This window comes from Octopus bimaculoides, chromosome 7, assembly GCF_046866305.1.
Source record: "Octopus bimaculoides isolate indiv1 chromosome 7, ASM4686630v1, whole genome shotgun sequence".
In the NCBI taxonomy this organism is placed as follows: domain Eukaryota; kingdom Metazoa; phylum Mollusca; class Cephalopoda; order Octopoda; family Octopodidae; genus Octopus; species Octopus bimaculoides.
In genome coordinates this window covers 30,027,899-30,055,398 of record NC_142934.1, presented here as the reverse complement: position 1 = coordinate 30,055,398, position 27,500 = coordinate 30,027,899, and the positions used below count along the sequence as shown (strand labels likewise).

Genomic DNA, 27,500 nt, shown 5'->3' with positions numbered 1-27,500 from the left:
TATATATATACATATATATACTTGTATATATAAACACACACACACACACACACACACACACACACACACATATATATATATATATATATATATATATATATATATATATATATATATATATATATATATATATATTCATATACATACACATATATACATATGTATTGACATCTGATTTCAAGTCTCAGTGTTTGAATGTTTTGCATATAAACTTTAATGCACCATTTGCTCTATTTTTGGCCAAAACAAAACCAGTTGCAGTCAGAGTTTAATGTGATAGTTATGGATTATTGCCCGGTAAGCCACACTGATGAGGCTCAGGATCTAAATATACAAAAGCCGAAACCTGGTTTGTGGATATCCCTAATTGCATAATATTTTTATTTGTGCTGTTAAATGTTTTAATTCTTTCTGTTTTCCTCCTATACTGTTTCTCTCTGTTATCTTGGTGCAGCATGGTGGATTAATTTAACACTTTAGATCTTATTTCTAGCAGGTAGATGCATGTTAAGCATCATTACATTTCACGCAAATCTATAATTCATAACTATTTAATGCTATTGTGCCTGCGATCCACCTATGTCACTGCTGGTGATATCATCAATTTTAAAATTTATCCACAGATGATATGAACAGTATATACACACACACACACATATATATATATATATATATATATATATATATATATATATATACACACATACATATAGTAATGCCCTTATATATATATATATATATATATATATATATATATATATATATATATATATATAGAGCATAATCTGTGATCTCTGCCAGAAGTGTAGCCAGCTCACTAATCTGTATCTTTACTTCATTGGACACTAAAAACCCTGCTTGCGAAAGACCTGTTGAGGCAAGTGAATTTGGAATTTGGAATTTGGAATTTGAAATCGAAATCGAACCGAATCCGATGACTGGCACCCATGTCAACCACTCCTTTATTGGACACTAAACTCTGCTTGCGAAGACCTGTTGGGGCAAGTGAAATCGTAATTGAACCATACTCGATGACTGGTCACCACGCCAGTGGAGCACTAACAGCACTGTCGAGAGTGTTCATTGCCAGAGCAGCTGTCTGGCTTCCCTGCTAGTGGCCCGTAAATAGCACCATTAGAGCGTAATCGTTACCAGCATTGCCTTCTAGCACTTGTGCTGGTGGCACGTTAGAAAATCATTCAAGCGAGGTTGTTGCCAGTGCCACTGGACTGGCTCCCGTGCAGGTGGCATGTAAAAAATCTCCTTTTTGAGCATGGCCGTTGCTATTACCGTGTGACTGGCCCTTGTGTCAGTGGCACGTAAAAGCACCTACTACAGTCTTGGAGTGGTTGGCGTTAGGAAGGGTATCCAGCTGTAGAAACTCTGCCAGATCAGATTGGAGCCTGGTGCAGCCTTCTGGCTTGCCAGTTCTCAGTCAAATCGTCTAACCCATGCTAGCATGGAAAACGGACGTTAAATGATGATGATGATGATGATGATGATATATATATATATATATATATATATATATATACATATATGACATGCACACAACCATGCTGGCACATGTTTATTTTTAGAAAATATCTTCCCTCTCATAATAATCATTTCTACTATAGGTACAAGGCCTGAAATTTTGGGGAAGAGGATAGTCAATCATATCGACCCAGTACACAACTGGTACTTTATTGACTGTGAAAGGATGAAAGTCAAAGTTGACCCCAGCAGCAGTGATTTCGTCATTGTCTCCCTGCCAATGATAGCAAGAATAATAGTATAACAATCACCACAACAAAATAGAGTTTCTTACATGTTGTTTGCTTTATATCAAGTTCTTTATAAAAACAAATTAGTATCAAACTGAAAGATTATTCAATACCTTTTGTAGAATGAATGTAGAGTCTGATGAAGGAGCAAGCCAATCTTTTCCTTGTAAAAGTTTAATACACACACACACTTAAATATATATATATCATACACAGATACATATGACTATATGTATGTGTTTCCATCAATTTGTCCCATAATTAGTGGTTCAACCAATAAGTATGAGACTGCATGAAGTAAGTATAGGGAATAATATAACCAACTAAACTTTTACGGGCAATATGGCTACAGTCAAATAATTGAAACTATTATAATACTGTTGTAAGATAATATGAGATATACAACTATATCTACAATGTTTGTTTTTTTTAAACAGATTTTCAAATCATATATGGGAGACAGAAAAGGAATTATTTTAAAGATGTAATGATGAAGTCTTACCTGTTATAAGATGCCGGTAATCATGTTCTATTTTTTGGAATTGTTCAAAACGTTCTTTTGAATTTTTGCTACTAATTTTTTCTGTCCAAAACTGGACATCTCGAACTTCTCTGTAAAAGAAACATATACATATACATTACAGACACACACACGAATATAGGTGCAGGCATGTGTGTGTGGTTCAGATTCACTGTGTAGTGTTTTGCGCATGAGTCTTCTATAGCTATAGATTGACTAAAGCCTTGTGAGTGGATCTAGTAGATGGAAACTGAAAGAAGCCAGTTGTGTATGTGTATGTATGATGGCATGAACATATGACGTGTATGGAGGATGGCAGCTGTGCAAAGAAATGCTGTACTTTTAAATAATATGTGTCCAGTAATAAATGGTGAGAAATTTTAAGATGTTACATCGCACAGATGAGATGACAAGCTGTTGAGTTAAAACTGGAGATTTCCAGTCCAGAGAAGACCAAACTGATAGCGTAAGGATGACCAAATCAAAAATAGTGATGTAGTCTGAGAAACATGTATCACCAAGTCTGCTGTTGCTGCTTTCACCTACACTTTGCTACCTTCTTATCATAAGCTTTTTAATTCCTATATTATCAAGGTTAGTTACTTATGTTTAGTTAATATTGCTTTGAGCAATGCAAGCGGCAAAAGTAGCAAGCATACATCCACAATCTAACATTATCAACTGCCCACTGGGAGGATCATACCACTCAAAGACTATGGTCTATAGGGTAACCCTCACACCATTAGATAGCATTAAGACTATACAGGCATGACAGCTGATGACTTTAAGGGAAGGTTTAAGCAACATATGCACTCCTGCTTCATCTAGAGCCTCCAGGACTATGAAAATGACTTGCTCAATGTTCTATGGAGCATCTGTGACAAGAGTTTCCTTACTCATCTGGAGTTTATAATTGTTAACTTTATCTCCTTGAGAAACTGCACATACTCCAGCAGCCTGCTGTATCCATCAATAGAAAAACTGACCTAATCTTTTGTTGTCACCAGAGATACATCCTATTAAAACCTTTAAATACCAAAGCTCCTGTAGTGAGACAGAAAAGAGCTATTTTGTCATGGTGGCAAGGCACAGTTGTGCTATGGCCATTTCATCCAATGAGAGCTGGTTGTGGAAGGATACACATGACAACTTCCACCCAGCAGTATAAATGCATTTATCAAAGAGTTAAATCAAGTGGCAACATCACTCTTTCTACTATGTGTATTTTACAGTGTTCACTATCAATGCCATGCAACTTGCTTGACTTATATCTATAACCATTCTGCAGCATATATGCAGAATGCTCTACATCTTTTAACATTTACACCCAAAGATAAAAATTCATTCTTATACGCTCATGTTGCTTAGTACTTATCAACAATCTAAAATAAATGACTATGCTTTATTAACAAAACATGCCTTCTGATATTTATTTCTACACATACTTCAGTCACGTTATATTGTGACACTGTTATCTTCCAACACATTACATTTGAACCCATTACAACTTTGAATCTGTCACATTGGTGACTTACTACTAGATTGGTGAGCACTTACTAAATTGGTGACCCTTCTCTCTCCACACAACCTGAAACCAGCCAAGAATTTTAATGGTGAATATTACCAATCAGCTTGAAAATGGCTATATTATCCTAGTCATATCTAAATGAGATGTACAGCACAAATCATGTTAGTGTGTTCATGAAAACCCATGATTTTACTACATAAACAATTGAGTTATAGTATCCAATATTATTTGGCATGGTATCTGACTTCTGTGAATTTTTAGAGATTTTTTCCACATTTTCCTACATCAACTTCTTGAAAATTTTTGATCATGATGGAAAATGGATACCAGTTTCATGTAGTGAATCAGAATTTGAAGGATTTTCAACTGTACAGTGAACAGAAAAACCATGTAGTGTGTGAGTATGAATCTGATATTTCTATTTGTGAAAGTGATTCTAACATTAGCTCAGACAATTACTGTGGAAACTAATCATTACACAAAATGTAAATAAAACAATAAAAAAGACTTTGTGGTCTCCCACATCCTTAGATGAAATCTGAGCATGTTTTGCAATCAATATAATTATGGGTATAGGAAAGCTATTCAGAATAACAAACTATTGGAGTAGTAATGAACTTCTTGGAGACCAATATGTTTCCAATATCATGACATGGACAAGATTTTTGAAATTATCTCTATGCCTCCATATAAAGGACACTAGTAGTGCACTAGCATATGAGGAACCAAACTTTCATCCCTTATTTGAAATAAGACCCCTCATTGACTGCGTTCAAAGCACATATAAAACATTGTATAAACCAGAGGATACCTATCCATCAATGAGAGTATGGTGGGATAGAAAGGCAGAGTATGTTTCCAACAGTACATACCTGGAAACCCACAAAATGGGGATCAAAGTTTAGAAGATTTATGAAACTAGAACTGAGTACTGCTGTGAGTTCACTATTCATATGAGGAAAAAGGACATTATTTTTTGAGTGATTTTTCACTTCAGTCAAACATGCAGTGGAATTAGAAGCTGTGGCAACATATGTGCTACAGTAATTGCAAGTAGGGAAAAGATGCCGTTGGATATAAAAAAAAGCAAAATTTAAAAAAAACAGGTGAAATAATCCAACAGCAGAAAGGAATTTGCTAGCAACTGCATACAGAGACAAGAGGCAAATTAATTTTCTGTCAACCTGTGAATGAAAAGGGCATCCCAGGTTAAAAGGAAGATCCCGGCCTACTTACTACATGATTGTAATTACAAGCCTTACTGCAGACATTTGTATTGTTTCTTTGAACAGAACATTCTCTAGTCCCAAAATCTGCATTGCTACAAGTGAGGCTACAAGATAATTAACTCTATTTTTACTATATTTCTGTTGAAATACACTGCCTTTGCTTCAAGTAATATTGACATTAATGACATACTGTAGCATTTTAGTTTCTATTCCTAAGAACTAGTTTCTTGAAAACTACTTCCACCAAGTTCTCCCAATTCTCCTCTCATCATCCTAACTCTGTCTCTCCTACCATATCTAACCTGACAACAGTGAGCTTCTTTTTCAGACATGTAACTCTTTAGTATTCCTCTTCTACCTGTGTTGATCTACAGATGTTAAAGGCGAACATCAACCACATCAATCTGTCCCATCTAGAAAAGTTATAGGCATTTACAAGGGGATACTCAAAAGTAATTGGAAACATTCTCTGTGGGGCAAGCTAGTTGTAGTTCAGACTTCTGCTACTAGAAACCATATGATGCGACCCTCAAGCATCAGTCTACTGACCAGTCTTATCAAGTATGGTTGTACTGCCACATGGTGCATCACTGTCTTGCAGTGCTTCTTCCCGGTTCATCAATTTTGGCAATAGCTGAAATGAAGGAACAGTGTGCTTCTGTGAAATTCTGTTTTCTGCTTCAAACAACTTACATGGATGCTGTCATGAGCAAAACACAAGTTTATGAGTGGTTTCCATGCTTTAGGAATGGTCACATGTTGCTTTAAGACCAACCTTGTTCAGGGCGACTGTCAACCTCCCAAATGAATGAAAACATCATGAAAATTCATGAACTGATCTTGGAGGACCATTGCCAAACAACTGACAAACTTGTTGATATGACTGGTGTGTTCTGGAGGTCCTGCTAATGAATTTTGAGCAAGGAAATGCGAATGAAAAGAGTTGCAGCAAAATTTGTGCACAGCTTGTTCATGGAAAATCAAGAGCAGTCACGATTGAATGCACATCATGAATTGAAAGAACAGTTGGAAGTTGATCTCGACTTTTTTTAAAGGTCATCCACTGGTGAGGAAAGCTGGTGTTATGGCTATGGCCTGCAAACAAAGCAGCAATGAAGTCAATGGAAGCATTCAATGTCACCACGCCTCAAAAAAGCGCATCAAGTGAAGTGCAATGTCAAGACAATGCTGATTTGTTTCATCGATGTGAAATGGATTGTCCACACAGAATTTGTTTCTCCCAGTCAAACTATTAACCAAACATTTTACTTGGAAGTTCTGAAATGTTTGCGATACGTGGTGAGACAAAAACACCCCAACCTGTGGCAAAGTGGAGAGTGGTGGTTTCATCATGACAATGTGTCTGCACACAGCATCTTGAGTGTAAGACAGTTTTTGACCAAAAATGGTATGAGCCCGCTTATCCACACTCCCTATTCACCTAATCTTCCCTCCTACAACTTTTTTTTTTGTTCCCCTGAATGAAGAAGTCCTGAAAAGTAAACGTTTTGCAGATGTGGAAGAGGTGAAGGAAAAAAAAATCAATGGAGGTGTTAAAAAAGGTATCACTACGCAAGAGTTCCAGGACTACTTCAAACAGTAGAAAACGCATCTAGAGTGATGCATTGCTTCAAATGGAGAATGCTTTGAAGGTAATAAACATGTAAAAGTAAGTGAATACAATAATACTGCAAAATTCCGGTTTCTTGAGAATGACTGATTGAAAGAAAAATTTTAACTCTTGTTACCATATTTGTACTGAGATACAATGCCTTTGTTTCAATTGGTTTTGAAAATAATGAAGAATTTAGTAAAATAACTCATTATTAAGCTGGTGTTTGGGACATAAATTAACATGGAATTTTGAGGAAAGTTTTAGATCACTTTAAACAATAAGAATTAATCATTGAACCAGAGATGATCTCAGGCGAGTTAATAACAAAAGGGTTGAATTTATATTTTTAAAAATTTACCAAGTGAAGAATACAAACATACCTTATTTGCTTGGGTGTTTTCTGTTTTACTAACAAAACAATTGGGAATATTTGCTGCCGGTGAAGCCGGTCAATAGCTTCTGGACTTACATTCAGCAAACAATGGCAATTCTAGCAAAGGAAAACAATAACATACATCACTGTTGGTAGATGACAACAAAATGGTAGCCTCATATGGGAAGGAAATTCTTACTGAGAAGTGACACCTAATCCTTTCATGAACAACACTCAAGTAAAGTTTTCAAAGTTACTACAAACATTTGGTCTCAAAATTTCTGCCGATTTCTCATGGCAACCTCACATATACACAGGATTGCCAAAATGATATCTAAATGACTAGACATTCTCTTTTGTTACAGAGGGTGAGCACTAAGCAGTGAAAAGTAGAATTGTAATGTTATTATCAGTCTGAATATGCCTGAGGCACATTTGAACCAGTGAACAAGCTACTCACTGCATTTTGTCACAGAAAATATATCCTGTTTGTTGACAAATGGTGTGTATACACCTATATCATCTTGCAGTACCATCTACCCAGCACCGTGCCGTAGATGGCACTGCAAGCTGATATAGGTGTATACACCATTTGTCAACAAACGGGATATATTTTCCATGAAAAAACACAGTGAGTAGCTTGTTCACTGGTTCGAACATGCCTCAAGCATATTCAGGCTGATAATAACATTACAAGTTTACTTATCATTGCTTAGCACTCCCACTCCATAATTTACTCATAATGAGCCACCGCACAGCACTGCCAGTTACCTTATGGCAACTGGAAAAGCATAAGAGAATTAGACTCTTTAATCAGCTCACAGCGCCGCCTGCTTGGTGACTGTGACGGAAGAGGAGATAACTACTTCAAAATGCTTGCATCTCATGGTCTGGGTAGACAGTGTTGCGAGCTGATATAGGTGTATACACACCGTTTGTCAACAAACAGGCTATAGTTTCTATGACAAAATGCAGTGAGAAGCTTGTTCAGTTCAAACGTGACTCAAGCATATTTGGAATGATAAAAGCATATTTGGACTGATAATAACATTACAATTCTCTTTTGTGTCAGAAAATATTTCAAACACTGATTAGTTCTTCAAAGATAAACTAAGACCCACAAAGAGTATTGCCTACATGTGGTTGGAAAGTGAACTTCTTAACCACACAACCATGCCTGCACTGAGGAGATAAAAACAAAGATTTTTAAAATAGGTACAAAATTATATTTGTAGATGCAAGGTTTAATTGATAAAAGAGACCTTTGTTATCTAACTTCTACTAATTTTATCAGATAACAACAGTTATGGCACAAGGCCAGCAATTTTGAGGGGAGTGGGTTAGCTGATAACAACTCCAGTACTTCATTTGTGCTTTATTTTATCAACTCCAAAATGATGAAAGGTGAAGTTGACCTCAGTGGCATTTGAAGTCAGAATGGAAAGAGTCAAAAGAAATTCTGCCAACATGTCACCTTATAAAATAATAATAATAATAGTAATAATACTAATAATCCTTTCTACTAAAGGCACAAGGCCTGAAATTTGCAGGGAGGGGACTAGTTGATTACGTTGACCCCAGTGTTTCACTGGTACTTAAGTTATTGACCCCAAAAGGATGAAAGGCAAAGGTGACCATGACGGAATTAGAACTCAGAACATAGTGGAAGATGAAATACCACTAAGCATTCCACCCAGTGTGCTAATGATTCTGCCAGCTTACTGCCTCAATAATGATGATAACAACAACAACAATAATAATAATAATAGTTTCAAATTTTACCTCAAGGACAGCCATTTTGGGGAGAGGATGAGTTGATTGCATTGTGTTTCACTGGTACTAGTGTTTCACTGGTACTAATGTTTCACTGGTACTAGTGTTTCACTGGTACTAGTGTTTCACTGGTACTTAATTTATCGACCCCAAAATGATGAAAGGCAAAGTCAACTTTGGTGGAATTTGAACTCAGAATGTAGCAATGGGCAAAATACTGCTAAGCATTTCGTCCAGCGTGCTAACGATGCTGCCAGCTCGCTGCCTTAATAATACAATTCTGTCAGCTCACTGCCTTAATAATAATAATGATGATAATAAAAATTATTGTTAATGATAATTCTTTCTACTACAGGCACAAGGCCTGAAATTTTGGGGGAGGGTGCTACTAAATTACAATGAGTGCAGTGTGCTCAACTGATACTTATTTTATTGCTCCTGAAAGGATGAAAGGCTACCAAGCATTTTATCTGCTGTGCTAATAATTCTGCTGTCTATCCAACTAATAATAATAATGATGATTTGAAATTTTGGGACAAGGCCGGCAATTTCAGCGGAGGGAGTAAGTTGATTACATCGAACTCCAGTATTCAACTGGTATTTATTTTATCAACCTCAAAAGGATGAAAGGCGAAGTTGACCTTGGTGGAATTAAATCTGAAAACATAAAGATGGATGAAATGCCACTAAGCATTTTGCCCAGCATGCTAACAATTCTGCCAACACACCATCTTTGAGGATAAAAGGCAAAGTTGACTTTGGCACAATTTGAACGGAGAACATAAAGACAGATGAAATGTTGCTAAGTATTTTGTCTGGCGTGCTAACGATTCTGCCAGCTTGCTGCCTTGATGATGATGATGATGGTGATCCTTTCTATTAAAGGCACAAGGCTTGAAATTTTAGGGGAGGGGACTAGTCAGTTACATCAACCCAGCACTTGACTGGTACTTATTTCATTGACCCCAGCACTTGACTGGATCTTATTCTATCAACCTTGAAAGGATGAAAAGCAAAGTTGACCTTGGTAGAATTTGCACTCAGAACATAGCAACAGATGAAATGCCACTAACAATTCTGCCAGCTTGCTATTATTATCATTATTATTATAATTATTGTTATGATGATGATGAACTAAAATAGAACATTAAACTGATTTATAAACCAGCTATGAAAGAAAACAGTTAATGAGAGTTGTATTCAAGGACAAAATCTAACAACTGAAGCAAAGTAAAAAACTGTTGAAATATTAAAGCGACCAGTTATATGAGACTAATACAATAAGTTGAACATTTAACAATTGCTATACTAGATTACTACTCCATTGTTATATTCACATACAAAGGAGAAGACTTGTCAATAGTGTTTTGAGGAATAGACATACCTTATCACAGATTCTTTTAACAGATGATACAGTATAACATTCACAATAGTTTTCTCTTTTGTAACATTCTAAAATAAAGCCTTCAGCTTGTCCTTTCTCTATATTCTGGGCATTATTTTCCAATGTAGCTACAATGAAAATAGAAAGTGTTGATGTTAAATGCCAGATAAGAATAGAAAGAATAAGCGTAATTCTTGAATTTATTGAGAAATATATTGGAATGAGTCATGCAAATGCTTTGTAGTCCTGTCTGATAAAATGGAAAATGCATTACCCAATAAAATGGTGAGAAAGAAATGCCAAAACAGCCACTCCATATTGTGAGGCTCATTTTTCACATTGCAAGAATTTCTTCATTTATTTTTATTTTATGTATAACCTCTAGTCTTCAAGCATAAAATCACCTCATGCTCTACTTACTTCCTCTCATTTAAAAGAGAGGTTAGACTCGTGAGCTGCTTGATGATCTCACTAGTGCTGATGCCATGACAAAAGCACACAATACATGCTGTAAAGTGTTTGGCATTAGGACAGGTGTCCAGCCATAGAAACCATGACAAAATTGACACAAGCACAATGTGGTCTTGCAGTTTGCTGGATCCTGGCCAACTGTCCAACCCATGCCAGCATGGAAAGTGGATGTTAAATGATGATGATGTTTAGTCTCATTACATGGCAGCTTATGCATCTGTCCTCTACTATAAACATGGGCCAACCAAAACATTGTGTGTTAATTTCATATATGGACACTAACAAGCCTCTGGTACATGTGTCCCTCTTTGTCTTGACAATATTAAGACAAGACTTTGTAATGGTACTTATAAATGAGTAGCACCATTATACAACCAGTGTTGTGCAGTTCTAATCTTCTATGAAAACATCATCATCATCATTTAACGTCCGTTTTCCATGCTAGTATGAGTTGGATGGTTCGACTGGGGTCTGGGAAGCCAGGAGGCTGCACTTGGCTCCAGTCTGATCTGGCAGTGTTTCTACAGCTGGATGCCCTTCCTAACGCCAACTACTCCGTGAGTGTAGTGGGTGCTTTTTACCCGCCACCAGCACAGGGGCCAGAGGAGGCTGGCAAAGACCATGATCAGTTGGTGCTTTTTACATGCCACCAGCACGGAAGCCATTCAGGGTGGCGCTGGCATCGGCCACATTTGGATGGTGCTTTTTACGTGCCACCAGCACGGGTATCACAACTACAATTTCCATTTGATTTTCATTTTGATGTTGATGTACTTGACTCAATAGGTCTCCGCAAGCACAGCAGGTTGCCCCACAATCCAAGGTACTTTTGAATGGGCTGGGGCTGGTTATGCAAAACTGGTGTAGGATACAGCCATGAACTCACTTTATTTGTCGGGTCTTCGCAGTCACAGCATATCTCCAGAGATCTTGGTCTTTCGTCATTGCCTCTGTGAGGTCTATCGTTCGAAGGTCATGCTTCACCACCTCATCCCATGTCTTCCTGGGTCTACCTCTACTCCGGATTCCTTCAACTGTTTGGGAGTGGCACTTCTTCACATAGCTCCCCTCATCCATCTGTAGTACATGATCATACCAGCACAAACGTCTCTCTTGCATGCCACATCTGATGCTTCTTACGTCCAACATTTCTCTCAGGGTGCTTACACTCTGTCGTGTGTGCACACTGACATTACACATCCAGCGGATCATGCTAGCATGTCTTCCGCAGTCACAGCCCATGTTTCACTGCTGTCAAGCATGCCAGTTCACACACATGCATCGTACAATCTACCTTTCACTCTGAGCAAGAAGCCCTTTGTCACCTGCAGGGATAAAAGCGTTCTACACTTTGCCCAGGCTATTCTTATTCTAGTGGCAACACTCTCAGAGCATCCACCCTCACTATTAACTTGGTCACCTAGGTAGCAGAAGCTATCAACTACTTCTAGTTTCTCCCGCTGGAGTGTGATAGAATCTGTTTTCTGAGCATCTGTAGTGTTTATTGCCCCTGTGCATCTGCCATACATGAAAGTTATCTTCCCGGTTAATCTTCTTTTGATATTGCTGCACCTTGTATGTGTCCATAGCTTACACTGGGTACATCTTGTGGAGTTTCTACAGATCTAGCAGGGCCACCTACCTGAGGGGATGTGTGATGAGTTCGCCTTCCTACTTACTAGAACTTTGGTCTTTGCTACATTGACTCTAAGGCCTTTTGATTCTAAACCTTGCTTCCACACCTGAAATTTCTTCTCTAGTTCTGATAGTGATTCAGCTATGAGGGCCAGGTCATCAGCATAGAGGAGCTCCCAGGGACAACCCATCTTGAATTCCTCTGTTATTGCCTGGAGGACTATGATGAATAAAAGGGGACTGAGGGCTGATCCATGTTGGACCCTTACTTCTACACGGAATTCTTCACTATACTCATTGCAAATCCTAACCTTACTAATGACCTCTCAGTATAGGGCTTGTACAGCCCTTATTAACCATTTGTCAATCTCCAGTTTCCGCATCGCCCACCAGATAAGGGATCGGGCGACCCTGTCAAAGGCTTACTTTAAGTCCACAAAAGCTAAGTATAGGGGTTTATCTTTAGCTAGGTATTTCTCCAGCAGTTGTCAAACCAGGAATATAATAACATCAGCGGTGCTTCTACCTGGCACAAAACTGAACTGCATCTCATCTAAGCAGACTCTCACCCTAATTAGTTGGGCAATGACCCTCTCTATGACCTTCATCACCTTATCCAGCAGTTTGATACCCCTGTAGTTATTTCTATCTAGAGCATCACCTTTACCCTTGTAGCAATTGACTATGATACTGCTACGCCAGTCATTGGGTATGACTCCATCATGAACAACCTGGTTTACAATGCGGGTGACTAGGCCATAGCTCACACCACCAGATGTTTTAAGCATCTCAGCAGTGATTCCTGATGGGCTGGGGGCTTTTCCTGGCTTCATACCTTTAATTGCTTTATCTACCAGGGAGCTGTCTATTCGGATAGCTGGTCCGTTTACTGGTTCACCATTTGGCAGGCTCTCCTTCTCCCATTCATTCTCCACGTTCAGCAGTCTTTCATAATGGCTTCTCCAAGACTCTTTCTTTTCAGAATCATTAAAAGCAAGCGCACCATTATCCATGCTGACACATTTCTCTCTTGTGACATCTGGTAATTGGAAAAAGATCGTCACTTGAAAAAGGTGAGGATTGATGGCAGAAGGAGCGTCCAGTTGTAAAAAAATCTGCCTCAACTAATTCTGACTGACCAATGCAAGCATGGAAAAGTGGATGTTAATATGATGATAATGATGATGTACACAAAACCACATAGATTCATAAAAATAAGTATTGACAATGTTGAGTGCAGACGTTTTACCACTACGATTATTCATTATCAAAAAGTTCATCACATTTTAAGTAATGATTTCAAATTTTGGCATAAGGCCAGTAATTTTGGGTGAGGGGTACATCAACCCCAGTGCTTGACTGGTACTTATTTTATCAACCCCAAAAGGATGAAAGGCAAAGTCAACCTCAGTGGAATTTGAATTCAGAACATAAAGACAGATAAAATACTGCTCAGCATTTTTCCCAGCATGCTAATGATTCTGCCAGTTCACCTTAATCATGTTTTAAAGAAAAAAACATCTTGTCTATATGTTAAGTTAGGTTTGAAAAGTAAAATAATTCAAAAATGAACAACATATTTAAAACAATTGAATATTAGGTTTAAATATTCTTTCAATATTTAACTTACTGATATCACACTTGCAAAACTTATCAGGGGACTCTGCAGTTAACTTGTTGATCAAAGGTTCAGCTAAAGGAGCAAGCAAAATAACAGGACGAATAGCTGAGCCTAAAAATGAAAGCATTACATTTTAACAAAATAGTAGTTGAGCCTAAAAATAGAAACATATTTTAGAAAAACAGCATAATTCTCAAACAAAACAAACATCTTAAAGTTTATGTAGACAATGCTGAAACTAACTTTTCAAATTTGCTCTAAACTAGGGGTTTGTAACTTGCAGCCTTTGAAGCCTGTATGTGCAGCTTTCTGGATTTTGTTGACGACAAAGTATAATATTTATTTTAATGTTTTTTTTAAAATTCTTGAAGTCATGAAAAGGTCGGTTTATATTTTTATTTTTCTGTGGTTAAGAAGTTTGATTCTTAACTACATATAAACAAAATTACATATTTTCATGTATCTAATAAAAACTTTTTTTTAACAAAACCTTCAAATATAAATAAAGCTACCTATTCCTTATCTTAACATTGTTATTGTTCTCGTTTTATGAACTTAAAAAGTACACACAGCAAATATAAACTGCATCTCATAGCAAAGGTTACAATGAAGAACTCAATATTTGAGAATGTTAACACTGATTATAAATGTAATTAGTAAACTAAAGTGTATATGGGTTACAGGTCAGCATTCTATTAGCTGGATAATTATATACTGCATATTGTATTTACTAGGTAAATGAAATTTGTTTTGATAACTAATCAATTAGGGACAGTCGCTAAATTTAACCTGTCAATGAATGATTAATGTGTCTTTACTCCCCTTGGTGTTCAAACAACATGAAAGAAGTTCTTCATATTTCAACAGGTTTTTGAGCATAAGACATATTCAGTTGAGCTGTCACAGCACATCATCCATTCATTCATTCATGCATACATGTTTGTTTGTATAGTAGGGCACATGTTTATTAAACTTTTACAAGGAAAAATTTGATAGTGACTTCAAAATTTTGGCTTGTTCACCTTTACCAAGCTGTCTGGTGAAGGTAAACAAGATGAAACTTTGAAGTTACTGTCAACCTTCTCCTTGAAAATGTGTGTGTGCATATGTGATTTTACTGGTGCTGGTGTCACATAAAAAGCACCCAGACCGCTCTGTGAAGTAGCTAACATTAGGAAGGGTAATCAGCTGTAAGAAAAATACCAAAGCACAAAGTCCCCAGGTTTACCAACTCCTGTCAAACTGTCCGACCCACGCCAGCATGGAAGATGGAAGTTAAACAATGATGATAATGACACACACATGCATGCATGCATACACAAATTTTAAACATTGGTTTTACACTGTCATCTTAACACTTGTGCTAACCAGACATTCCACTACAAAGACACCTTAAAAGATGGCTAATTTCATCATATGCCTGCAATTTGGAGCTGGATATTCTAGTGCTTTTATCCTTACATAATCTCCATTATTACAATTATCTCTTAACACTGGAATAAAAATTTTTGTCTATGACTACACAGCATCACGTCAACTACAAGCATTCTAGTGATAAACAGAAAATATATCATAAATTATGTTTTCCAGAAAGTTGTGGATATCTGATCTGCCAAATGGATGTTTATTCCTAATTGTTATTTAGAAATTATCAATTACTGTTCAGGCCATACAAGATTTCAGATAATGGAATGTTAATTGCAAATTCTACTAAATATAGTGGTTAAGTGGTTAGAAGAAACTAGAAGAATATCTTTACTCACTTCTTATTTAGCAGAGATAAATAGACTAACATGTCAAATTTAAAATACCAAATAACAGCAGGGAAATAGTAATTTAATAGTGGTTTACAAGATCAAATACAGTTGTAGTGTTTTGGCATTCAACAGAGCCAGTTATACTGTACACATATTGATTTGATTGAACTTGGAGAGATAAAAGGTGAAGTTGTCAGCAGTGAAATTTCAGTTGAAAATATTGATGGTGAAACTAAATATAGCAAGGCATTTAGTCAGTTGCTCTACTGATTCCATTACTAAGATGAATAACCATTTTAGGTATATATCAACTATTTTTGAACAGGCATAAAAATAAATACACTTACCTTCATTTTTCTCAACTTTAGTAAATCCACAAAAATAACCATCTTAAAAGAGAAAAAAATATATGTATGATATCTGTATATATATATAGTTTGATTTTAAGTCAAGCTGTATATAAAAGCAATTTAACATGAAACTGAAGGATTGCTTGACACTTTTTAGAAGTAGAGTCCAAATTTATTAACCCTTTTGTAACAATAATTCTGTTGAAATACACTGCCTTTGTTTCAATTAATTTTGAAAAGAATGAAGAACTTAGTAAAATAACATTGCCAAAATTAAGCTGAAATGTAGAACATAGATTAATAAGAAATTTTGATGGAAGATTTTAATTTAGATCACTTTAAAACAGGAAGTTTATGACATAGAATCAAGGATGGTCTCAGGTGGTTTGGTATCAAGGAGAAACTTGGCAGTAGCTTTGAAGTTTTGGTTGGCTCACCTTCATCAGACAGCCAAAGGAAAGCAAGCAGAAACTTTGAAGGTAGTCAACTTCTTCCATATAAAAGTTAATATATATAACATATTTCCACCCACCCTTATATAATGCAAGTTAGACACCTGTTCCTCTCCCTTGATCATATTTTAGCTTCTCCATATCTGGTATAAAGATACCTCCCTCTCTACTACAACCCCACTCGGTTGAGGGGACTTCTTTGTAAGTTACTTGGGAACCTTACTAATGCTTGTGCCATGAAAAAAAGCATCCAATACACTTTGTAAAGCAGTCGCCATTAAGAAGGGCATCCACTCATAGAAACCATGTTTGATAAACCACAAATAAGGTAACACCATAGTTAGTGTTCATGGTCAGTGATTATGAAGAATCAACTGAATCTGTTTCCTTTAAAATGTCAAAATTATATTACAGATAATTGCTTCTTAGATCAACACCTTTCCATGGAGATCTATTATATCAAATATAAATATACAAAATACAATAACAGCATCCATTGACAAGGTTGCAAAAGCAACAAAACTTTTAGAAGAAAAAATATGAATAATAAATGAGTGGAAACTGAACCAGTGGATAGACAATATGACTCTCCCCAAACACAACAAAATAATAGCCTTGTTAAATATATTTGTAATTATGCACATTCATACAACGCATAGGAAATGTTATCTATGATACTTAAAATGGTGGTGACTTAAAATATCCTTTTCCGTCTATGTTTTTTCAAGTTTCCAGCAAATAATAATCATCATCATCATCATTTAACATCCGTGTTCCATGCTATCATGGGTACAATGGTACCACAAGAGCTGGCCAGGCAAAGCCTGCACCAGACTTCTGTGATTGTTTTGGTAGGATTTTTACAGCTGGATGCCCTTCCTAACACCAACCACTCAGCAGAGTGCACTTAGTGCTTTTTATGTAGCACAAGCACAGACAAGGTGAGTAGTGCTTTTTACGTAGCACAAGCACAGATGAGGTCAGTTTTGGCGAGGTTTTTACAGCTGGATGACCTTCCTAACACCAACCACTCAGCAGAGTGCACTTAGTGCTTTTTATGTAGCACAAGCACAGACAAGGTGAGTAGTGCTTTTTACGTAGCACAAGCACAGATGAGGTCAGTTTTGGCGAGGTTTTTACAGCTGGATGACCTTCCGAACACCAACCACTTTACAGTATAGACTGGGTGCTTTTAACTGACACCTGCACTGATAGGATTATCAAGTAGGCGGTGAGCTGGCAGAAACATTAGCACGCTGGGTGAAATGCTTAGCGGTATTTCGTCTGCCGTTACGTTCTGAGTTCAAATTTCGCCGGGGTTGACTTTGCTTTTCATCCTTTCGGGGTCGATAAATTAAGTACCAGCTACGCACTGGGGTTGATCTAATCGACTTAATCCCTTTGTCTGTCCTTGTTTGTCCCCTCTATGTTTAGCCCCTTGTGGGCAATAAAGAAATATGATAGGATTATCAAGTATTTGCAAGACAAAAATAATAATAATAATAATAATAATAATCCTTTCTATTGAAGGCACAAGGCCTGAATTTGGTGGGGAGGGGACTAGTCGATTACATTGACCTCAGTGTTTCACTGGTACTTAATTTATCAACCCCCAAAAGGATGAAAGGTAAAGTCAACCATGGCAGAATTTGAACTTAGAATATAAAGATGGATGAAATGCTGCTAAGTATTTTGTCCAGTATGCTAACTGTTTTGCCAGCTCATTGCCTTGATAATAATCTTATAATAATTCTGCTTGTTTCTCCATTACTTAACCTGTCCATAATGCTTCCATGTGATTAGCTGAAGGGGGAGGGTAGGAAGGGAAGGGAAGGGGAGGAGGGGAGAGAGAGGTGGTTGTGAGTGAAATGTGTAATTTATCTTTTTGAACCAAGTTTTTTTTCCTCCTTTATTGAGCCCATCTGTAATGCTTTCACATGATTAGTTGAACGGAAAGGCAGAGAGCAAAAGAAAAAGGAGAAAAAGAGAATAAGGTAAAGAGAGAGAGAGAGAGAGAGAAAGAGAGAGTGCTGTGTATTAAGTCTTTAAAATTGTACATAAAGTATATAAAGTGTATACATAAAGTGCTTTAAGTAATCATTGTATTCCAATTTCCTTCACTTTTCAATGATTAGCAGATAAGCAATTATCTTTTGATACAGACACAACACAGGCTACGCTTTCAGGTTTCTGGATAAAGCTTTCAGAAATAACCCAATAAGTTTATCATTAATGCCATGAAATATTCACAGGTCTTCCTAGTAGTAATAGTAATAATAATTATAATAACAACAATCCTTTCTACTGTAGGTACAAGGCCTGAAATTTGGATGGTAGGGGTCTAGTCAATTTCAGTGACTCCACTGCTCAACTAGTACTTGTTTTATCAACCCAGAGGTGATGAAAAGTAAAGTAAGTACCAGACAAATACAAGGGTTTGATATAACTGACTCTACAGCCATACCTCTAAATTTATGGCTTGTACCCATATTAGAAATAACATGTAGATGAAAATAAATTATCTTGAAATAAGAATCAATAAATGTGAATTCGGCTCTGAAACATATCTATTGGTGGAATTTGAACTCAAAACACAAAAGCAGAGAAAATACTGTTAAGCATTTGGTCCAGTATGGTAGCAACTCTGCATGAGCCTTGACAAAATATTTTAAATATTTCTTTAACTGAATGAATCTTCTCCACTGAACAAGCTTCATAATTATTAAATATTCAGAGCATGAAATTTTTTCTGTAGAAATCTTCAATATAATCCCAATTTTTGTTTTCTTTTTGTGTTCCTAATTTATGAGCATATTACCATGGTTAGTTCTGAAATGCTAAAATTGTTGGAGAAATGCTATTTTAACTATATGAAAATGAAGAGAGAAAAAAGAAAAAAAATCAAATTCATAGACAAAAAATAAAAAAAAAGCATTTTCTTTTTTTAAAAGTTTTCAATTGGACTTTGATATAATTTCAGAGAGAGAATAAGGTATTACCAAAATAATAATTACCATCTAAAACAGGAAGGAGTTCAACATTAAGTGAGATATCAGAAAAAGATGTGAGATCGCGACTGTCACGAGAATTGGTTCTCTGATGCTTCTTCCGCTTGAAAAAACTGCGCCGGACAGTTCCTGAGCCTCTCCTGGAACACTTGAGTTCATCTTCAAGGAGATTCAAGCTCTCAGAACTACTTCTCTTGAGATCAAAGTTAGGACCAAGTCTGCAGCATAAATATAGATAGACATGGGCTAATCATAAAGATAAAAATTATTTATTTATAAAGTTTATAAATCATATAATGTAATGTGTTCTATATGGACTGAAGGATTAAAGAATTATATATACATGTACAGAGAATTTGCTTTTTGAATTAGGTCTCTTAATAGGACAAATAGAGATGTTTCAGAGCAGAATTCATATTTATTGATTCTTATTTCAAGATATTTTATTTTCATTTACAAGTTATTTCTAACATGGGTACAAGCCATAAATTTGGAATTATGGCTGTAGAGTCAATTATATCAAACCCTGTACTTGTCTGGTACTTACTTTATCAAATCTGGAAGGATGGTAAGCTAGGTTGACCCCAACAGGATTTGATTTAAAAGATGTAACTTAGTGCAGAATGGTATTTTGTCTGCCACTCTATAGAAGTTGCATAGCTATTAATAATTATGGAAGGACAACACTGTTAATTACTATAGAAAGACATTACTATTACTGAATATGGAAAAGACACGAATGTTATTACAGGCCAATTTACCTTTTTCACTTTAGCTAAGACTGTAATACAGTCCACCAATATATAAAAAAAAATGAAACTGATATTTAAGTTAAAAAACCACTAGTATCTTCTATAATGAACTCTGTGTGTGTGTGTGCGTAAATATATATATATGTTTATTCTGTCCTGATGAATTAGTCATTTATATTCATTATTTTTATGATTTTTATTATGGGATTCAATGGTAAAGCTGACAAAAAGATAAATATATCCTTGTATATTTATGACTTATTTTACAAGTCATAAATACACATTCATTTTCCATAGAGTTTAATTGATTGTTGAAGTTTATGTGCAATAAATTGGTTCTGCTTCTACAATACTTGAAATATTTAACAATTTTTCTGTTCAATTCCTAATAATATTGAATTATAAAAATATAATAGAATCTTTTGAATGGGGGTTACGGGAGCTCACAAAAGTAGAATAGAAATTTAAGAAGTTCATAGACAAAAAAGATTGAGAGCCACTGGTTTAGAATATAAATTGGTATTTTAATGTAAGGTTTTAATTGGGATCAGTTTAAAACAAAAGTTTGTATACTTGAACCAGGGATGGTATCAAGAGGTTTAATGTATTTGTCTGAAACAGTTAATTTATAACAACTACTCACCTAGTGGGAATTTTTCCATATTTTACTTTCTTGCCTTGATTATTGATTAACCATCCTAACCAATAAGATGTATAATTGCTATCTCGGTCCCCGGATTGGTTGTCATAAAATCCTTCTTTTACAAGTAAAATATCATTCCTATTGAAAGACAGCTCCCCTTTCTCTTCACCATCATCTGGATGATAGTCAAAGTGGGCACGTATATAAAAAGGAAATCCTGAATTGCATCTACCTTGAAAGTACTCTGAAAAAGAAAAAGTGGACAAGAAAGTTTAACACCAAACTAATTATAAAAAAGCACAAATATTTAATGATATTGGAACCACGTCAGTTTGGACAATTTTTATATGATGTGATACTTACTTTCAGGATTATACTGAGAGATAATTTTCACAGAGTTGGTGGCCTTTGATATCTCTCTCATAGCCTGTTCAATGGTAGCGTGCCGTAAATTGGTTCCATTGAACTAGAAAACAAAAGCAAGGGTTAGTGGGGACAAAAAATGGATTTTATTTAATACAGGTTTGGCAACAATAAGCATAATTTGAAAGAATTAAAGAAAACTAAACTACATATTACACCCTGAAGCAATAAAAAGAAAAAATGTTTGTTTAATGTTTTTTTTTAATACTGCTGCTGTTATATGTTTTATTCTCCACTTATTTAAAAAAAATAATTGGCTGAGTATGTTTTTGAAGCATTCTCACAAGCAATGAAAATCCTATTAACATGACTGGCAGCATTTATAAAGTAATATCTCCAGGCTAAATATCTGTAGTTGAAAACTTTTGGTTGTTATTCGTTCAGAATTTTGATCTCCAAATCTTGTACAAAATTAGCTGGCATTTCCTTTCAGAAAAATTCTGCTCAGATCCTGAAAGAAGTTCTTCTTACAAAATGTTCAAGACTCCCCTCATGTTTACCATTGAGTTATAATAACCTCTCTCTTTTGCTTGCTCTTACCCACCCATCCACATAGAGTGCTGATAGTCTTATTATAAAACTATTGAAGAAAGCTTCATCTAGAGGTAACACCACTAGACTATATATGTATAGACATACACTGTAATTGTATGTGCCACATACCTTTTAATACACATATTTATCGCACAAAATTTCCAAACATCCTCTAATGCAGTGTATGCATGTATAAGTGTAATAAACAAAGAAGGTAAAAACTTCACATTATATCAAAGAATATTAGTGAAGCCAAATGTTAAGAGAAACGGTTGTAATATTGCAATTTAGACAAGAATTTAATGAAATAAATTATCATAATTAGTCAATCAGAGAAGCGATTAGTCATTGTAAATTTACTCTATATTAAAAATGAAAAAATAAAAATGAAAATTAAAGTAGCATACAACACCATTGTTCATCCTCATTCATATTAATCCCATGTCAGCATGGACAAATGGAGGTTAATATGGCATTTATAAGGAAAGATGATGATGATAATGATGATGACGACGATGACAGCTGTGGTGGTGGTGGTGGTGGTGGTTGCAACAGAAAAGCTTCAGCCTAATTCTAAATAGTGCCCAATAAGCACATCATTAGAGCTGCTCATTAATTATATGAAAGGTAAGTGAAGATTAAAAGCACTAAAGAAAAATAACCTTGTGTACAGTAGGTGGATGTACCTAATGTCTGAGAAATGGCTCATTGTTTCATCTCATTATCAACTATGGGTTCATTCATTAATTTCATTTTCTAAACACTTAATTGCAGCTGTTGTCATTGTGAAAATTGAAGAGATGCAGATCTAAAAGAACATATCTGCATGCATTAAATTCTAAGGACAAAGGCACTAGAACTTGAATGAATGACCTGACTAAGATACTTAATCCTTCTGATACCAGACCACCTGAAATAGCCCCTGGACATATGATACAAATTTCCTGCTTTAAAATGATATAAATTAAAATCTTCCATTCAAATTTCATGTTAATTTATGCTCCAGAGACCAGCTTAATAATGGCAAAGTTTTTTAATGAAATTCTTCATTATTTTCAAAATTAAATGAAACAGGGCCAGTATTTTTCAATAGAAATATAACGAAAGTGCTAACCAGTGAAGCAAACTACCAGTTCACCTTTATTATTTATATCAAGGTATAAACTGTGAGTGTTACTATCAGATGTGGTCTACCATGAGTATCTTATAAGTTTAATATGCTATTAATTTTGATGTTAAAAAAGCAACATTTGTGTTTGTATCCGTACTTTAGTAATGTTAAAATGTCCTCTGTTGTAATGAAGTGGGAGGGGGGGAAAAAAAACAAGGATACTAAACATCATACTTCTAAAATTTGACATCCTTTTGAGAGGCCCTCCACACCATCCGCTATACTGTTTGAATGGATATCCTTCACAAACACTCCAATGCCGCCCTGTCCACCAACAAAAGACAATCCTAAACTACTGGTGGACTTAGTTTTCTTCAGTTGGACACAGCACTGATTGGATGGTAGGTGCATAGAGTCAGGTGAGCTGGAAATGGAAAACAGAAACAGATAGGATCAATAGTAATGGATCAATATATATGATATATCCCAAGACAGGTAAATTTGATCAGCAATGATAGAAACATAGATATACCATGTTTTTACTTTAAGGTTTTTATGACTGACTTATAAGAATTTATTATTTTAAATCATAATTTACCAAGGGTTTAAATAAATACTTCCTACATAAGAGATTCCTCTCTCAATATTAAATTTGTCTTAGCGCTTATATACTTCAAGAAAAAATAATTTCAATGCTTAGAATATTGGATGAGAACAAGACTCTTGTAAGAAAATTTGAACTGAGACTTTTTTGCAACTTTCAGATCTTCCACTCATTGCAACTAAACGAATAAGAAACAACAGTTGGTGTTGGGTTCTTTAATTTTAAGAATTTTCTATTTAGTTTGATTTTAAAAAATAATTAACTAACAACAATTTTGAATAAATAAAGATATCTTAAAGGATGAAGCTAATCCACAACCACTGTGATTTTAGATAAAGTAGTTGAATATGAGGTGTTAAGTATGAGAAGATAAAGAATTATACTCAGAAAACAGACATTTGAGTCATGAATTCTTTAAAAAAATGTGTATATAACTTCATGCCTTTAAATATAGTAGTAAATAAAATTAGATGAGTAGAGATTAGTAAGAAGACAAAAATTACAATAAACAAGAGGGATAAAAATCATTTACATTATTTACATTTGACAGATATTTGTCCTCATCTTGTTTGTTGTTAACACAATGTTTCGGCTGATATACCCTCCACCCTTCATCAGGTGTCTTGGAGAAATTTCAAAGCTGGGTTCTCATTCCTAAGGTATTTTTTGATGTTATAATTGTTATTATTATTATTATTATTATTATTATTATTATTCAGGTCACTACCTGGAATCAAACTCAGAATCTTGATGTTAGTGGCCTGCACTCTTAAAAACTACGCCATATGCCATGGCACAGTGGTTAAGAGTGTGGGCTACTAACCCCAAGATTCCAAGTTTGATTCCAGGCAGTTACCTGAATAATAATAATAATAATAATAATAATAATAATAATAATAATAATGACAATAATAACAACAACAACAACATCGAAAAATACTTCAGGAATGCGAACCCAAGTTTGAAATTTCTCCAAGACACCTGATGAAGGCTGGAGGGTATATCACCCAAAACATTGTGTTAACAACAAACAAGATGAGGACAAATATTCGGCAAATGTAAATAATGTACATAATTCCTCATCTCTTAAATATAGAATTGAATAAAAATAAATTAAAAATTTAATCATTTTTAATTTGTTAATTCAGTAGTCAGATTATGTCTTTGATATAATTTGACTACTGAACTCTTCAGTTATTTAAAAGATACTGTCTTATACCATCATTGGAATGCATACTTTACTCTGATGGCATTTAAGAATGAGGGATCTTATCAGTTAAAATATAAGTAATAAATAAAACAAAGTTGTTAATGATAATCTAAAAAAACATTATCTATGTTGTTAGTGAAGGCACATCTCAAATATAATTTGAATAGTTGTTAGAATTCAATTACAGCAACTTAAATCTGTTATTTTTGAAAAGAGGTGTGATGGAAATATGTTAATTCAATAATCTGTAGACTATTATAGTTTAGGACAAAATATTTGAGCATTAACTTAGACTCAAAGTTTTATTACCTATTAAAAAAATCTATTAAAGTAGCTATATCTGATCACATCAGAAGAACTGTCCCTTAACATCCAAACTCCAAGTGGGCCCACACATAAGTATCTATCTAAAACACTGGTTTCTACTTATCAATGATAAAGAAGATAGAAATTTAGAATAAGAAATCTCCCAGGAACTTGTATAGAATATACAATATGTTATATATATATAATAAGATGCATTTTAATAAACTAATAGTTATTTTATTTTTATTTGATCAAAAAAGTCTAAATAAATACCTGATAATATATATCTTTTTTTAGATATTTTGCAAAATACAGAATTTAACTTCTCAGAGTCTTTTGATGACTAGAAATGATGTTAATAATTTTAATAAATGCAGTTCTTTGCTTAGTGGCATTTTGTCTGCCTCTACATTTTGAGTTTAAAATTGCACTGAGGTTGACTTTGCCTTTCATCTTTACGGAACTGATAAAATTAGTACCAGTTGAAAATAAATGCAGTTCCTGATTTCTAGTCAACAATTTTTAAAGACTTAAAGTAAGTTGTACATACATACAAAACAAAATACATAAATATCATTGATTTTCATTTTATGTCAAACTTTAAATGAATTGAAAACTAAGATTAATTTACAAAACTGAGAAAAAAAGACAAGTTTGCATTTTTAACAAGACAATATGAATGTACAAATCTTTGGGATAAATGTTCACCTGAAGGTACTAATTCTGTGGTGAGTGTTTTCTGAAGATGGACTGGATGGAGTTATAGTTTCATTACTGACTAGATGATTCGGTTTTTTGGATAGTTCAGAGGAATCTGATGGTGAGGAGCACAAATTGCTTTCAGACCGTTCACTGTTGAATTCTGTGAACAAGAAAAATATGTTTTTTCCTTCTTAATAATGAAATACCAAACTGAAATAAATTTAAGTAAAATTACAATAAAATGTGTTAGATGCAGGTGCAGGCATGGCTGTGTGGTAAAAAGCTTACTTCCCAACCACATGGTTCTGGGTTCAGTCCCACTGCGTGGCACCTTAGGCAAGTGTCTTCTGCTATAGCCTCAGGCCAACCAAAGACTTGTGAGTGGATTTGCTAGACTGAAACTGAATGAAGCCTGTCGTATGTATTTATATTTGTGTGAGTGTGTTAGTGTTTATCCCACCACCATTGCTTGACAACTAATGTTGATATGTTTATGTCCCCATAACTTAGTGGTTTGGCAAAAGGGACCCAATAGAATAAATACTAGGCTTACAAAGAATAAGTTCTAGGGTCGATTTCTTCAACTAAAACCAGTTCTCCAGTATGACTGCAGTCAAATGACTAAAAAGTGTAAAAGAATAAAAGAATGTGTTTCTCAAGGCCCATCCCCAACCTTTGGAGGCACGGCAATATTTTGGTAGGGTGTAGGTCACTTCACAATGTGATGTAAGTAACAAATAAATACAACTGCCAATGAATTTTAATTACAATTTCTTTTGTGTGTGTGTGTATATATATATATATATATATATATATATATATATATATATATATACACACACTGATTACATTCATGAAGGGGTCAACACTTTTTTTTTTGAAAATCAAATTGTGTCATAGGCAAAAGAAGTCTGAAATACTGATGTGGATGTATGATCTTGGGTTCATTCCTACTGTGCAGTGCCTTGGGTATGTGTCTTCAACTGCAGACCTAGCCAACCAAAGCTTTGTGAGTGGATTTGGTAGATAGAAACTGGAAGAAGCCTTCATATATATCATGTGAGTGTTTGTATGTGTATCCATGTCGTGACATTAAATGATGAATGTAAACGAGCACCACTGTTATGTAAGTGTTGTTATTTATTTCCAGTCTTCTGTGAAAACATGTTTGGTCATGGGGGAATATTATCTTACTTGGAAACAAGTGAGGGTTCATGACATGTAGAAAATCTAATTTAAGAAATTCCTTCTGACCCATCCAAGTACAAAAGAGGAAACATTAAATGATAATGAAACATTCAATACTTTCAGTTAAATGATCTTATTAAAATACAAATTAGGGTGCAAGCTACCAGAACCTTCAGCATGCTGGGCAAAATAATTAGCTGCATTTCATCTGTCTTTATGATCTGAATTCAAATTCTGCTTTGCTTTTCATCCTCTCAAGTGTCTGTAAAATACTAGGGTCAATGTAATCGCCCAACCCCATCACCTGAATTTGCTAGCTTTGTGTCAAAGCTTGAAACTAATATATAGATTCATAAAAAACCAACTATCATAGATAAGATGTAAATCATGAAAACAGACATTAGGAAAGTAACTTACTGTGTGGATTGTATTGCACCAACATTGTTAAGGTTTCTCGACACTGACGCAATACACTGGCTGCTAACTGATAAGTTGCAGTTCGCATGTTGATTCCACAAACCTACAATAAGAAAACAAGTAGAAAT

At 35.0% G+C, this 27,500-nt stretch overlaps 1 protein-coding gene across 4 annotated transcripts in view; it reads right to left on the bottom strand.

Annotated features, from left to right (window-relative positions):
• The window catches only part of LOC106873835 (disks large homolog 5), a 191,427-nt gene that overhangs the window by 15,224 nt on the left and 148,703 nt on the right, over positions 1-27,500 (bottom strand). For all 4 annotated transcript variants that reach the window (XM_089355087.1, XM_089355089.1, XM_089355090.1 and 1 more), the window contains exons 15-25: positions 27,373-27,475; positions 25,774-25,927; positions 23,180-23,369; positions 21,241-21,343; positions 20,878-21,121; positions 19,489-19,700; positions 16,020-16,061; positions 13,925-14,026; positions 10,189-10,316; positions 7,039-7,148; positions 2,269-2,378 (exon numbers count right to left, since the gene is read on the bottom strand). In XM_089355087.1, the coding sequence (XP_089211213.1) occupies positions 2,269-2,378; positions 7,039-7,148; positions 10,189-10,316; positions 13,925-14,026; positions 16,020-16,061; positions 19,489-19,700; positions 20,878-21,121; positions 21,241-21,343; positions 23,180-23,369; positions 25,774-25,927; positions 27,373-27,475 (1,498 nt within the window). The remainder of the gene's footprint in view (positions 1-2,268; positions 2,379-7,038; positions 7,149-10,188; positions 10,317-13,924; positions 14,027-16,019; positions 16,062-19,488; positions 19,701-20,877; positions 21,122-21,240; positions 21,344-23,179; positions 23,370-25,773; positions 25,928-27,372; positions 27,476-27,500) is intronic.